This window comes from Festucalex cinctus, chromosome 20 (genome assembly GCF_051991245.1).
Source record: "Festucalex cinctus isolate MCC-2025b chromosome 20, RoL_Fcin_1.0, whole genome shotgun sequence".
Lineage (NCBI taxonomy): Eukaryota > Metazoa > Chordata > Actinopteri > Syngnathiformes > Syngnathidae > Festucalex > Festucalex cinctus.
The window spans coordinates 18319275-18335769 of NC_135430.1; the positions used below are offsets into that span (position 1 = coordinate 18319275).

Here is a 16495-nt window from a genome sequence, read left to right on the forward strand (position 1 = left end):
AAGGCCGCAGAACGAGGCCCAGCGGGCCCCCACAGCGCCCCACCGGTCCCCAGCCCCCATCCCCCCACGACCCCCCCGCACCCCACCCAAACCCGCCATCCACCACGACCCAGGCCCCACCACCCCCGACCCCCAAACCCCCGAACACACCCCGACCCCCAGCACCCAACCCCCCACCCACCCATACCTCCACCCCCCCCCCAAACAAGCCGCCCCCCCCCGACGGCCGCCACCCCCCCCCCCGCGAACCCGGCCCCCCGCGAGAACCCCCCACCCCCCCCCCGGAAACCGGCACCGGGCAGCAGCGCAGAGAGGGAAGATGTGCCCACCCCACCTCCAGCCGCGCGAGATTTGCACCGCGGCGGGAGGGGGGAAGCAGAGGAGGAAGCACCAGGGGAGAAGGCGGGACACCAGAACACCGAGCCCGGTGGGGAGAGGCCCCGGTCGTCACGCCAGAGTACAAGTGACACCTAACCCTGTTACTGAGTCCGCCAGCTCGCCGACTGGCGAGCTCTACCCTTACACCGTGAATGTGGCCCCACCCAGTGTATATACAAGTGTGTGCGTGTGGTGCATTAAAATTGGGAGCAGGTGAGTCGGAGCAGAGGGAAAAAATTTCCCCTACTCCGACACACCCGTATCCCCCCCCAAAAAATGAATATGTATATGTGTGGTGCATTAAAAAAGGGAATGGAGGGACAAAGTGGTGGGGCAGGGACACAAATGGGGGGGACCACAGCGCTGCCAGGCACTGCAGTCCATCCCCTCTGATGGCTCCCCGCCCCAACTCACCCCTCCCCTTGGACGTGAGGTGCATTAAAATTGGAGGGGAGTTGAAGGGTGAAGACGGTGTTTCCACCCTTCCCCACCCCACCAAGAAATGTGTTGTGTGCCCTATGTGTATATTTACAAAGTGTATAGTGCAAGCTAGTGAAGTGAGTAAGAGGAGCGACCAGCGGGGCCTCACCCAACCCGGCGGGTGTAGGTGGCACGCCCGCCCCCCAGCACCCCCACCCCCCGCCGCCCCCCACCTCATCCACCCGGCACCACAATGGGCGGACAGCCAGCGCAGCAGGGCTACCGGACAGCCCACCAGCCACCGGGGCCCGCCCGGGGCACCAGGAGTTATACCGGAGCGGGGCAGGCCCCAAACCCTCGCCCGGCCCCCGGAGCCCGACGCCCGGGCCGGGGAGGGAGCCCCAGGCCCAGGGAGAGGGAGGGGGAGGGGCCGCAGGGCAGACAGGGAAGGGGGGGGGGGGGGGCGGGGGAAGCGGGGAGAAGACGACAAGAAGGCGAAAGGGCGGCTGCAGGGCAGGAGGCGGGGGGGGAGAGGAGGAGGGAGGGCGACAAGGGAAAAGGGACCGGGAGGCAGAGGAGGATGGGCGGGAGGAGGCGAGGAGGGAGAGGCGACGGGGGGGAGGAAGGGGGAGGGGAGAGGGAACCACGGGGCACACCGGAGGCCCACCCACCCCGAACCGCGCCGCCGGGCACGGAGCAGCGGACCGCGCCGGGACGGCACCGCCCCGGGCACCAGGGGAAGCACCCCAACACCGCACCCCACAGGGGGCCCAGGGAGCGGCCAAGACGCAACCGCCACCGAGCAGACAACGGGGGGGGGGGGGGGGGGGGGGGGGCAGAACCACCCCCGCCCGACCACAGGGGACGGCGTCAAGAAAATTGACTAATTAGCATGCAGTAACACCAAGTGTTGATGCTTAGTGCCCACTAGAAATAGATCTTAAGGAGTTATTGAGTATAGTGTCGTATAGTGTGGTATGCTCGAGCCCACTAGCAGCAACTAGGTTCCTGACTATATAAAAATAAAAACAATCAGATACAAAATACCAAATACAGGAGCAGCGAAAACAGAAGTTGTAACGATGTGGTGGCTCTCGTTAACAGGCAGAATCTTGGCAGGATTAAGTTGCCAAATTGAGATTAAAATATTCTATGTACATAGACCATATTTGTTTAAATCTTGATACTTGATTTTTATTTAAGGCAGAGATTTTTTCCATTGAGATATAATTTATTAGTAAGTTTAACCAGTGGTCGATATTTAGAGATTGTTTATTTTTCCAATTGACAAGGATTATTTTTTTAGCAATAGTAAGGGCTATAAATATAGATTGAGATTGTTTACATGGTCGCTCAGTTATTGTTAAGTCACCTAGTAAACACAGTCTTGGAGATAAAGGAAGCCTACAGTTTAATATATCAGCGAGCTTTTCCAAGATTTTAGTCCAGAAATGCAGCACTGGAGTACATGACCATAAAGCATGAAGATAAGTATCGGCAGTGTTTTGTGAGCACTGGAGACAAATGTCGGAGTCAGAGAGTCCCATTTTTTTCATCATATATTGTGTAATATATGTTCTATGAAGTATCTTATATTGGATAAGTTGCAAATTTGTCTGTTTGGTCATTTTAAATACATTTTCACAGATTTGGGTCCAAAAGTCTGGTTCCGGAACTATAGACAAGTCTTTTTCCCATTTTAAAGTCGGTAAATACGTTTTATTTGTGTATAAAAATAACTTATATATTTTTGATATTTTCTTTATTGTTGTTGGAGAAAGCTTTATAATATCTTTAGCTAAGACAGGCAGTTGGAGCGTATCTTGAAGTGTTGGGATTTGTTTCTTAACCATATTTTTAACTTGCAGATAATGTAAGAAATTTCCCTTTTTTATTTCATATTTCTGGACCAAGTTTGTATATGATATAAACTTATTATCTGAGAAAAGATGATGAAGGTGTGTAATTCCTTTCTGCTCCCATAGGCTTAAATGGAACGACTGATTATTAAGTTGAAAGTCGGGGTTATGCCAAATGGGAGAGAGCCCACAGGGCGCCAATTGGGAGTTTGTAATTTCTAATGCCTTCCACCAGGCAGTCAGGGTGGCGGCTATCATTGGGTTTTTAAAACAATTATGTCGTCTTATTGATTTTGTAATAAAGAGTAAATCTGACAGTCTAAGATTATTACAATCCTTCTGCTCCAATTCCAACCAACAGTTAGTATCTCTGTTGGGTTGTGTCCATAGCACAAGATATTGTAGTTGATTAGCTAGATAATAGTACATAAAGTTTGGTGCCTCTAAACCTCCTTTAGATTTACTTTCCTGAAGAGTAGATAGACTAATTTTGGCTTTTTTTTTATTCCAATAGAATTTTATGATAGCAGAGTCCAGCGATTGGAACCAGTTAGACGTAGGTTTAAATGGAATCATTGAAAATAAATAATTAATCTTTGGTAAAACTTTCATTTTTATAGTAGCTATCCGTCCTATTAAAGAGATCGGAAGATTATTCCAGCGTTCCAGGTCACTACGGATACTATCCAATAATGGTGAAAAATTTAAAGAAGTTAATTCAGTTAACTTAGGTGAAATTTTAACACCTAAGTATTTTAAATTACCTGTAGGAAAGGAGTAGTGTGGATCCTGACTTGTAGGATTCCATGAATTTTCTGTAATAGGTAATAATGTTGATTTTGTCCAGTTAATAGAGTAATCTGATAAGTGAGAGAATTTAGTTATTAATTTAAATGCTTCCCCTAGCGAAATAGCAGGTTCTTCTAAATAGAGTAATATATCATCGGCATATAGATTAATTTTATGTTCTATTGTCCCGGAGTGGATTCCTTGGATCCGTCTATCCTGACGTATAGCTAATGCAAGCGGCTCAATAAATATAGCAAATAATAAAGGAGAAATTGGGCACCCTTGTCTTGTTCCCCTTTGTAAAGTAAAACTCTGTGATGTAATCCCATTAGTAGTAACTGTAGCTTTAGGAGAATCATATAATATTGAGACCCATTGAATGAATGACTCCCCGAAGCCGAATTTATTTAAGACAGCAAAGAGGAAGGACCAGTTAACTTTATCGAATGCTTTTTCTGCATCCAGCGAAATAACAACTGCCTTTTTATCATGCCGCTGTGACATACTAATCAAGTTAAAGAGTCTCCTAATATTATTAGTAGAATGACGACCTTTAATAAAACCTGTTTGATCACTATGAATAATTGTCGAGATTACCGTCTCTAATCGAGATGCCAAGGCCTTAGCGATAATTTTAATATCGGTATTAATTAGTGATATCGGTCGGTAACTTGACGGGAGGGTAGGGTCTTTTTCTGGCTTTAATAAAAGTTTAATTGCTGCTATATTCATATCTTGACGTATATCACCTTTACTTTTAATTTCAGTTACTACTCTTAGAAATAATGGAGCAAACATTAACCAGAAATGTTTAAAAAATATAGCCGGAAAGCCGTCTGGACCAGGTGCTCTGCCATTAGGCATACTGTCTAAAGCACGATACAACTCATCTATAGTAAGCGGGGTATCGAGAATATCTTTATGTTCAATAGATAACTGAGGTATATTTAAGCTGTTTAGGAATTCCTCAATATATTCAGGGTTAGGTCTATTAATTTCTGTGTATAGATTTCGATAATAGTTATAAAAAATATGGTTAATTTCTTCTGGTGATTGTGTGCATTCACCATTTATATCTTTAATAGCCGTTATAAGAGATTTTTCCCGATTCCGTTGAAGTTGATTTGCCAGGAATTTACCTGATTTATTATTATGTTCAAAATTATTATATCTCAACTGTTGTATTATAAACTCTGTCTTTTTAGATAACATGTTATCTAACTGTATTTTTATATTCTGTAGTTCTATCCATATTTGATTATTTGGGTTTAATACATATTCATCCGTTAGTTGTTTAATTTTATCTTCCAGGTATTTTTCTAATTTTTGATCCTGTTTCTTTTTATAAGTTGAATATGATATAATTTTCCCTCTAATTACCGCTTTCCCTGCTTCCCAGAGAAGAGATGGAGATATATTTGGAGAGTCATTTATTTCCAAAAAATCTGCCCACTCCCTTCTAATAATTTTATCAAACTCTACGTCTTTCAGTAATGAGATGTTAAAACGCCATATCGGGGGAGGTTTAAAGGTAGAGTCAATTTGTAGAGTGAGGGAGACTGGTGCATGATCACTTATAATTATAGAATGTATTTTTATAGCAGTTTTATCAACAATAGAATTATTTGTAAGGAAAAAATCAATTCTTGAGAATGATCGGTGCACAGCAGAGAAGAAAGTAAATTCCTTCTTAGTTGGGTTTTGAAGTCTCCAGCCATCGCTGAGGCCAAAATCCTCCATATACTCATCTATTACTTTAGCGGATCGTAATCGCCTTGTATATATCGTATTATTAGAACGATCTATTAACGGGTTCAAGACCGTGTTAAAATCACCTCCAATAATAATAGTAGAATTTGTTGCTAAATCGAGTAACCGAGAGAAAAATTCATGGAAAAAATCAGGGTCATCATTATTTGGGGCATATAAATTACCAATTGTATATACTTTATTAAATATAGTTACCTGGATAATAATATATCGGCCCTCTAAATCTGTTACTATATTATTTAGAGTAAAGAATAAATTCTTATGTATAAGTATAGAGACACCTCTTTGTCTACTATTATAGGAGGCAGAGTAAACTTGACTAAAATTTTTATCTATAAATAATTTTTCTTCTGATTTTTGTAAGTGGGTTTCTTGTAGGAGACAAATATCTGCCTTAAATTTTGAGAGATGGTCTAAAATTTTTATTCTTTTTGCCTGGGAGCGAGCGCCACACACATTCCAGGAGACCAGAGCTAATTTCTGCATACAAGCAATATAGACTCAGTCTTATGTATACATCTATATAAGCTGCTTATTAATATTAACATATTGTAGGATAGCAAAAGAGTAATTAGGCAATTTATATAATTTATATAAAGAGAGAGATAGCAAGTAGATAAGTATAATAGTGAAGAAACGTGGGGGGAAGTGAGTGTGAAGGAAATCTGTGGGGGATTCAACATAACAATACACCAGTAAATGGTGACCTAAGCGAGATTATTATTATTATTATTAATTTATTTTTTTAAGAATATATTTCTATATTATTATTATTATTATTATTATTACTTTATAGCCTATGCATAATATAAATTCATATTCTATTTCGTAACCCATTATCCATACATATACATACATATACATATACATATATATACATATATACACATATACATACACATACATATACATATACCTACGTCAAATAATCACACAATGCTCGGCTCTACCAATTGTCAGTTAGAACAGCCAAGGGGTCGAGGTTGGGTTTCGGAATAGCTGGCCGTCGATATATAATTTATCAACGACCATCGAAGTCCGTTTACCCTCCTGTCTATTTTGTTTCATGATAGGAAACAGTACTTTTCGCCGCTCGTTTATCTCTCTTGGGAATTGATCATTCATCCCGAAAGATGTCCCTTTGAGCTCCCGTCCTTTACTTTTTACCAATTCTTTATGTTTAAAATGTTCGAACTTAGCAATAATAGGACGGGGCTTATTGCCCTTACGAGCTCCGAGCCGGTGTACACGGTGAAAAGAGATATTATTTACCGTCTCCTGTGGGATCTTTAGCGATGATGTCATGAATTTTTTTATCTCACCCTCTGGATTATCTGGAGAATTTTCGGATATACCTGAGAATATTAGATTTTCCCGCATACTACGGGATTGAACATCTAAGACCGTTTCCTTTAGCATTTTATTTTCCTTTTTAATCGTCTCCAACTCGGCTGTGACAGCGACGAGAGAGGAGCGTAGCTCGGAGTTATCGCATTGGAGATCGCTTACCTGTTGGCTAACGAATTCCAAACTTGCCTTTAATTCTTTGACGTCCTCGCGGATAAGACAGAGGACGTCAAGTTTTTTATTTATGGAATCCAGCATACTCACCGATACGTCGGCGGTTGCTAAATCGTCCGTGTCTGTTGACGAGTCATTTTTCCTTTTTTTTTTCGAAGGATTATCCCGACTGGCCGCCGGCTCATCCATCGCGCAGCTATAAAAATGATCGTCAATAAAACGTTCGAGGTCGTCCACACTGGATAATATTTCCGATCTTTCTTAGAAAAGAAAAAAATCGAATTTATCTAATCATTAAATTCGGGTTTAATTAGAAATATAAAGCTAATTCTATTTTAGCAGCAGAGCGCCGCCATGTTAGATTTTCCCAGTCTCGCTACCGGTCACGCGATAGTCACAGCATCTCGCGATGGGAAATGTAGTTCCTCTGTAGGGCAGTCTATATTATATTATATTATTATATAGATATTCGGCTTCTGTTACGGCTCTAATGCGCCAATGTTAGACATGAAACGTACAATCGTGAAACATATTTTGGTTGAATACTCACACATGAGCAGCACAAGCCAACGATAGCTAGAGACTCTAAGATGCCGGCCGTGCCGACGATCCAGGTAAGGCGAAGGAAAAGGATGACCCCCAGAATGTTCTGGAGGCAGGGGAGATAGACGCCCATGAAGGTTCCCATTTGTGGGCTCTAAAGAGAGAGAAAGTACGGTCAGGCATATAAACGCAACGTTGAACCCGGTTGTTAGAAGAGAATATTCATTTATGACCCCTGAAAGATTGTCATTAGAAAAGCTCAGTGAAAGCAAACAAACGAAATACTGGCTTATGCTGACTCAACTAAGATAGACTTTTTTTTTTCCTACAGACTATGACCTCTGTCTCATGACCTAAGCAACAGGGTCATAGGTCAAAGAGAGAAACACATATCCCCAGATCAATACAGTAAATCAGATAATGCACATAGAAAGGAGTCATTGACTCACAGCCATTTTCAGTTAAGCAACCCCATTCGCTCTCAACTGTTTTACTGGATTTACAGAATATTGTCTTTTATTGCTATAAAAACATGGAACCTACCAAAAGAAATATTATCGTACTTTTCTCTCTGTTTCCATTTTGCAGTAATTTGCATTGGAATATAGCTAAATGTCATCATTATTCACAAATCTGCTTAGAACTGTGGGGAAATCCGCTTGTTTTAACATGGTCCTGGTTGATCGCTTATACTCTGCTGCCACCTGCTGGCCGTTTTTGCAATAACTACCATTGCTTCAACCGTTCTCTGCAGTAGAGAGGCTGCATCAAAGCCTTCTGTATACTCTAGCATAAATAAAAAAAACGTATAAATACGTCTGAGACACTTAAAACATTTAAAATACAACATATTCATACGTTTTTGGGAGCAAGCGAGTTAAGGTACTCTAATTCACCTTGACAGCTTTCTTTTTGGAGCCCTCATCGTCATCGGCCTCCTCATGTTCCTGGGCTCCCTGGGTGAGATTTGTGTAGTTTGCAAGTTTATTGAGAAGTGATGACACCATGGGGTTGCTGTCCATCTCCTCCTGCAATAATAAAAGGAGGATTTTTTACATGCAAAATAACAATAATAATAATGCGAGTTTTTAAGGAAAACTAAGAATCCAACTAAACATATCCAAAACAGGCCTAGACAAGAACTTGCTCAGAAACATCGAAAGAAAGCCATGCTGATAATACACAATCCTTGGAGAATGTCAAAAAAAATATAAATCTAAACCTTTTGGTAAACAGCACCATGACCTGATCGAGCTTATGTGGGGTTTATGAAGTGAAGGTTATGTCTTCTAATTAAGTCAATACAAAGTCCAGTGATCACGAACAGCAAAGGTTAGCCAAATGGCAGCACAAAGTAGCTGGCAGTCCCCCAGCTGGCTAAACATTTCAAGGTAAATAAGCTCATTAATATTTAGCTTGACGAAGAGAAAATTTTATGTAAATGGACTGCTTTTTACATAGTGCTTTTAACTACACCATATTGTGCCCAAAGCGCTTTTCAATGCCTCATACACAGGCCAGTGGTCGGCTGCTGCTGGGAGCAAACAAGGTTCAGCGTCTTGCTCAAGGACACTTCGACTTGGTCACCAGGGGTGAGAATCAAACCCATAACCTCTCAGATGGGAGACGACTATACTCTACCACTGAGCCATGCCACCCAAATATGGCTGTCTAAACTCCATTTTGTAGACTTGAAAGTGATTATGCAGAACAGAACAAGCAGATTTTCAAATTTCATTATGTTACTTAGTTTCAGTGTGTTCAAACTGGCAACAGGGTCAGTGGTATGGCAGTATTTGTAGCACCATTCACAACCCACTCAGAACCACTTCACAAACCACCACTGCATACAATAATAGCAACATTGTCGACAGATCTTCTCACGGATAACTAACAGAACAAGTTCAACGTTTTTAGTAAATCAGTTCAGCAAAACAATCTTTCCCCCCTTAAAACGCTTACCTCAAAAAGAGCCATGTTGGTGCCATCATAACTGTTGCTCTTGTCATTGTCTGTGTTGTTGATGAAGGGACTGTTTTCTTTTGGGACACCATCACCTGTGGAGGAACAAAACAGTTTCTATCTTTAGGGGTTCCATATTGTTGTGTGTGGGCAGAGCAAAACTGTGTCACCAGTAGTGACCGCACAAACACTTGGACTTACTCCTTAGCCATCACACAAACCAAGGGGGCAATGTATTTTTTCTTTACTTGTTCACAGTTTCAGGAACTGAGAAAGCAAGAATCTTGGATAGAGCCCGACCGATTTTACCCATTTTTTGAGGCCGATGCCGATACGATTATTGGCACTTGGCAGGAAAAAAATATTCTGTCGATTATTCATATGTATAATTCATAAAATTGTGCCACTTAAACAACAGAAAGAACAAATACTGACTGTTCCTGTGCGTTTTGGCCTCTTGGGGGCAGTGTGATGCCGTGCGTCCATGGCGTACAAACTTAAAGTGTATAGAAGAAAGTTGCGATTAAATTTTGTGAAATTAACTAGTTTTTTACACATTGGGAAGAATGTGTGCATTTGCTCTACTGGGAGCAATAAAGTTTAGATGATGTTGAATATTTTTCCAAGCAAGGCAGGAAGTGATTTTCAATATCACAAAGACAAAATTGTGGGAGCAGGAGACATTTTTTTTTCTCTACCAGTTGCATTCTTTTGTACTATATAAATGCTCGTCTCAGACGGATTCTTCTGAAAAGAGAATATCAACCATATTAGCCATATCAGTATCATCATTATTATTATTATTATTATTATTATTGTAGGTACCGTTACTGCAGTCCAACAAACTTTCACCAAGTCACTTGCATTTTCAAGAGCACAGAGGAATGTTTGTTAACTTAGCTGGCTAAGCTTACTAGCACCAAGGATGCCTAACATTGCCATCGTTCACCATAACTACCTTTTCAAAGGGCAAATATACGTACGTACAGTCAAATGCATCATAATTCAACGGATTAATGTAGCCTTAGACCGCTGTTCTCTGATCTCATTTCAAAATTCATCTCAATCATGAGAAATCAATGGGAAAAAAAACAGTAAAATGAGTCATGTGAATGTAACCACAAAGATGAATTACAAAGTGCAGGGTTAAATATATTGCAGAGGATGATGGGAACGGATGCAACAGCACTTATAAACAATTAGGCACATAAAATGTTGGTCATTTTATCATTTATAAACTAACCGTTAACATCTTAAATGCACGCTTTGAAACCGCATGCTGTTTTGCTGGATTTGTTTTTGCACTATATTTATTTTGCATACGATAACATGTTAACAAAAAGTTATTCTTTTTGTATTCAAATGCAATCATGCAATTGTATTTGAACGTATTTGCGTGGAAACTACCACTTAGTACCTTTCATAGTCAGCTAATGCATTAAGTCGAAATTATGTAGTATAATAATATACAATGGTTGCATAAAAGTGATGAAATATTGGGCAGCTTGTTGGGATAGTTATTAGCACATCTGTCTCAACAAAATGATGAGCTGCCTACAGAAGTCGGTCTGCAGTGCAGGGATTTGATGGTTATCTTTTACTGTTTGATTCAGATGCACGGTGAATAAGAGGCTTGCAGCATGGCTTAGTCTGGTGTAATCACAGGGAAAGTCACTATGTCCTTGTACTAGGCAACCGTTTGCATCAGTGGTTAATGCCGTTCGATTGTACAATACAATGTTTTAAAATCAATAGCATGTAGCTCTCACATAATTTTAGCATTAAGTAGCACATTTGTAATATGACGCAGACCTATCATTTAACATTGGTAACATTCCACTCAATGAAAGATGGAGTCTTATTTCTGCTTAGCATACCAAAAAAAAAATGTCTACATGGCTCCACCTCCCTGTCAATAACTATTCCAGTGACCTTGAGTTGCACTTGCAACTGTAATAGAAGCAAAGCAAAAGGGCCAGCATCAACAAATGCTGTCAGTGGAGGCCAAATACCATAAAGTTAATACGATGCAACATCCATCCATCAATCCATCCATCTTCTAACCTCTTATTCTATTGTAAATATTGCAGCCACATCCTTCTAGTATGTTATTTCAACGAGTTAGATGGATGGGCAATTATTGGAAAAAAAAAAAAAAAAAAAAAAAAGATGCCAAAATCGAAATCACAATTAAATTTCAATCAATTGCCCAGTCCTAATAATTTATAGCATATACCAGCCATGATCACAGTTTGACATAACACACCATATGGGGAGGTTATGTCATATGAGGCATCTACGCTCATCTCTTAAGGCACATCAATCAAGACACAGGAAAGTTATTCACTATGTGACAGGCAGATGCGGCTTGTGACAATTATTTTTCATGTTTCATCTATTATTTATTTGTTTCTACTCTGGTCCATCAAAATTGTTATTGACATGAAACTGGTCGACAAAAAATGTTGGGGAATGCCGAGTTAAATATGCAACCAATATGAAAACCAAAGAGTTGGCTATGGGTGTTTTATTGTGAAAATCAGAGCCACTGCGCAAACATTGGCTCAGGCTACCTGCACCAAAGTCAGGCGAGTCAACCATAACATCAGTGACTTGGCAGACACAATGTTTCGGTAGGCGTCTGAGTTATTTTTGCCACTGACATCAGATGTCAAATATTCAGTGGCGATTAGTGAGTCCAACCCAGAAGCAGCCATGTAAATCCAAACCATGATATTATTCATAGATGAGCTTGTATGTTTTGGATCAAAAGCAGATACTTCCTATTTGCAAACTTTAGCCTACCCATGACTTTCGGTTCATCTTTGTCCCAGCCTGATTATCACTCCTGACTTTCTTTTAGGTCTTTCTTTTAACTAACTAACTAAAGTGTTTCTTTTAACTAACTTAATCTCCTATTTGTTTACACAGTTTTATGCAGTGGTGGCAATTTTAAGAACACTGTATTTTGATGAATGCTAGTAACAGTAGCAGTCTTTCAAGAGATTTATGCTTTACACTAGCACATGTGAGAATAGAAACAGGTTGTTTTTTATGATCATCAGTAAGTTCCCAAATTGAGGACCGTTGAAGATTCGGAACTAGCCGAACACTGCCTTCAAAATAATAACCCGTGTAGTGGAACCTCTGGACGTATACAATCTCTCATATGTGCATAATAAGGAACAAATGCAGATGGACAAATGTAGCTTCAGTGCAATCTTGCACATTTATACATGTGACACTTCTGGTGTAACTCTCTTGTTCTAGTGTGTAAGAGGTGACCGCTAAAATATACCATTCAAGCATTATGTCGAAATGGTGTCATGATGATGGCAGTATTCATTCGACTTGTACACAATTTTTATAATTTTGGAGACATGTATAAGGAAATTGTGGTGTTTTAATGATTAATTGAGATGTCTCATTTTCAATACTATGTCATAAAATTGTATGTACAGTAAAGATTGTTATATAAAGGCATGTCCAGTACTCGATAGCTATATTTTTTTTTCTTCAGTTTTGTGTTAATGACGACATTCCTGATTAAAAATGGCATTGAATAGCTTGGGCTAGGGACACAATCCATTAGCTCAGTGCTTACTGATTGGTACAGGTTCGTCATCAGGTAGCGGGAACATTGAAGATCCGCTAATGGTTAGGTCAGCTTCTCTGGTCACTGTGGTAATAAATGACCAGGCATCCTATTTATATCGGTTAAGCTGTGCACTGTGACGATGCCTAAGCTGCCTAACGCTGCCGGAGTTAGCTCATGGCGCACACTACAAACATAAGAAAGGAGTGACGATATAGTCAGCGCGCTGGAGACATGAACACTCCCCGATGTTGTCAAGAATCAAAAATCACGCCCATCAACCTCAGCATCGTAAGCATGTATCAAACTAGCATAGAGTACGCAGCAGTGCAGTCGTATATTTTTCAATTCAAATACATGAAAAAATGTCAATAGAAAATGTGACAACTTTGTGCATCAACATTTTAAAGAACAAACTTAACAGAACTCTTAATATTCACACGTATTTTGGTGGAGACAATCATTTAAAACTTTTGATGCACAGAGCAAGTCATAAATGATCTGACAAATTATTCCAAGATGAAAAGATAAATGGAACACACCATTATTTGGCTAAAATATAATAATAAATAAAAAATCCAGGATAATCGAAAAATTATTCAACTCACCCCTCCGACGAGAGCCTCCCCTCTGCTCCATTTTGAGGAGCAGGGCTTAAAAAAGGTTCACGAGAGGAGGGGTCCTAACACCGCTCCCTAGCGTACTCCAGTAATAGGGCTCCAAAGTATAGCGATATTGTTTGTGAAGTGCAGAAGTCAGGAATGCTGCCTGTGCTGTGCGGATAATGTGAGGATCAGCTATTTCTGTGACTGGGTATGTGCGTGTGTGTGAAAAGTGGCCTGTGATGACGATGTCAGCGACAGCCATGCTTCACAAAGCGCCCGTTACCCTCCCACCGAGACCGGCGTGCACGCGCGCCCTCACGCACGCCCGCATGCTTTCCCTCAATCACCCTGAGCTTCTGATCCCTTCTACTCACATTAACACTTGAGTTTGTATGTGTGAATGCGCAGACTGAGCGGGCGGAGCAAAGAAAGTGAGGGAAGCGGAAGGCTTTGGAAGCGCAAGTAGTGTCCTGGCAGGATGGGATGGATGGCGACATGCATGGGTTATCCAGCATTCCATCTCATGGCAACCAGATGAAATGTGACATTTAAACAGAAGTTGACTGTTTTACTCTCGTCCAAGTGTAAATATTACTCTATGTGATCCCACTCTAAATAGAATCAAATTTACTCTACAGAATTTATCATGTAGCAAAAGAGAGGATGAGCACAGTGACAATTTTTAGGCTGAAGAGCTTGGATGTTAGCTGCTAGAGCAAAGTCGCTAGAAGTCGCTAAATGACGTCATTGCCTAATTTGTAAAATTGTCAATTTGGTTGTAATAGTAATGGATGATGTAGGAGAAGAATAACGTTGTGGGAGAGGCAAAAAGTGAGTTAAAAAAAAAAAAAAAAAAAACACCTTAAAGAACACCAGAAAAAAAGTCGCGAAATTTGTCGCTAGTCCCTTTTGGCAAAATAAATTCGCAAGAGGCTTTGGAGAGTTGCCAGATTTGTGAGAAAGTTGCCAAGTTGACAACACTGCAATTGGCTAGCTACTATTGTTGTTATCAAAGCTAGTCTTTTGTTGTTGTTTTTTTTGTGTGCTTTCCAGTGGTTAATTAAATTAAATTGAAGGTCGACAGGCAACTAGATGCATAAACAGATTCAAATAATAGATGTGCATGTGTAGTGTTTTCCAAGTATTTCTGCGCAGAAATATTTCTTGAATCATGCAGTGCAATATGAGCCTGTTATGTACATTATTTGCTCGAAACAGCCAAGACTACCTGATATACTCGAGGAAGTCGTCCCTCTGCTCTATGACCCTACCTTTGTTTTCGCTGCTCATTAATCTGTCTGTATAAGAGCATGTGAAGTGGACTCCAATCACCTAACCAGATTAGGCTAATCCTGCACTTTTTATAAAACACCGAAGCCACACCGAGGCTACAGCGCAGAACAAGACCTGGCTTTTCGCCACAAATTCCTTGATTGTGGACTTGTGCTTCAGTCTTCTGGCTGGCTACCTGTCAGTCAGGTGAGTGTGTGACACCATGCTGGGGCACATTGGCTTGTTTTCAAGGTGAGACATTGAGCCATGACTCCGGGGCCTTCTCGTGAACACAGCTTTAGAAACTAAATACTTGGAAAAGCATAAAATACTACGGACAGTAATACAGTAAGACATTTTAATATCAGCTAAGGATAATTGACTTACTGTTAACTGTATTCATAAACTAAAATCTCCACTATCTCACCAGCCTGTGTGGCCACTCAACATCTGCTGAAGGTATCATTAGATGTGTCAAAGCTTGAGCTGTAAGAGGGTCTATCAAATCAGTCAGTAAGAAGGATTTAACCGTATCAAGCTCCACTTGGTTTGATGTCAGATGGCTGCAATTTCAGTGTGTGTGACTGTGAGTGCATATTATGCATGTTTGTACTTTCTGCTTAATGATATCCTCGGCCCTTAAACCCTAAAGCAAACACCATAGTTATGTAACACGTGCCACAGTGGACTGGTGACTCTTGAGGGTTTTAGGTTCAGTCCATCTTAAATATGACTAAAAAGAAAATGAATGATTTGTTTTTGCCAAACAGTTCTAACAGACTGATCACAATTTTCGACTTGTAAGCAATCAAAAGGAAGAGATGAAAATGTGACTTGAAAAAGAGCCTCTCCCAAACATCAGCAGACAGAGAATGAAAAGGAGAAATAAAAAACAGCACTAAACCGTGTGTGGCGGTCTTATCACATAAACCACATTGACAAAAGGGAGCTGGTGGGGAGGAGATCTGTGAAGTGGAAACAGGAAGCAGTTGGAAAGAGCTGAACCTTTTGACTTTGACTTAAGTTCTTCTTCCTCACCAAATGGAGTTCTGTCATGTCTTCTAACTGAAAAACATCTTGTAAAGGCCAGAACACAATTGGAAGAGAAAAGGGACTTTCCCATTTGTTCCCAGAAAATGTGTTGTTGCAGCATTATACATGACAAGATAAGGTCCAAACTGTTGTAATTTGTACTTTCGGTTTCACTGTTTTCAATAATAAATTCTACAAAACAATGAGATGTTTTCCTGTACCTTGTGTTTTTTAAAACCCGCCCCGCAGTGTATTGGCCAAATAAATTACCCATTCTAAATATGAAAATATCAGTCATTCAACACAAGTGCAACCCATTTAATAAGGTAATGCTCCAAGGACAAGAACGCAAGATGGAGGGGGGAGAGCACAAATATGAAGAATAACAGAATTAAACAGAACCAGATTTGGTCAGGGAATAAACAGGAAACTTATTTCACAGGCAGATGGGCCAATGGACAGAGGAACTGTGTTCTTGACTGAAACACGTTATTTCTGGTTCCTATTGAACCAAACAAGGAACAGCAAGCTGTAACAATATCTCAACTCTGTATGGTCCTTTAATATAACTTCCATACGTGTTATGAATCCCACTAGAGTTCCACGTGTCCTGTAGTGCACATATGCTGCCTAGCAGGTGGAAAAGCGCAATATAAATGAAGTGCCATTTACCATTTAGAAAGTAAGTGAGATCCATAACACACTATAACCGTACTCACTCATTGACTAACAACAATACCAACACTTCC

General features: G+C 40.7%; 1 protein-coding gene across 8 annotated transcripts in view; it reads right to left on the reverse strand.

The window, feature by feature from the left end:
• The window catches only part of slc12a7b (solute carrier family 12 member 7b), a 39543-nt gene that overhangs the window by 14180 nt on the left and 8868 nt on the right, over window positions 1–16495 (reverse strand). For 7 of the 8 annotated variants that reach the window (XM_077508660.1, XM_077508657.1, XM_077508656.1 and 4 more), the window contains exons 2-4: window positions 9243–9337; window positions 8177–8308; window positions 7288–7434 (exon numbers count right to left, since the gene is read on the reverse strand). In XM_077508660.1, the coding sequence (XP_077364786.1) occupies window positions 7288–7434; window positions 8177–8308; window positions 9243–9337 (374 nt within the window). Of the gene's footprint in view, window positions 1–7287; window positions 7435–8176; window positions 8309–9242; window positions 9338–13445; window positions 13771–16495 lie in introns of those variants that run through there. The other variant, XM_077508661.1, reaches the window with a different exon arrangement.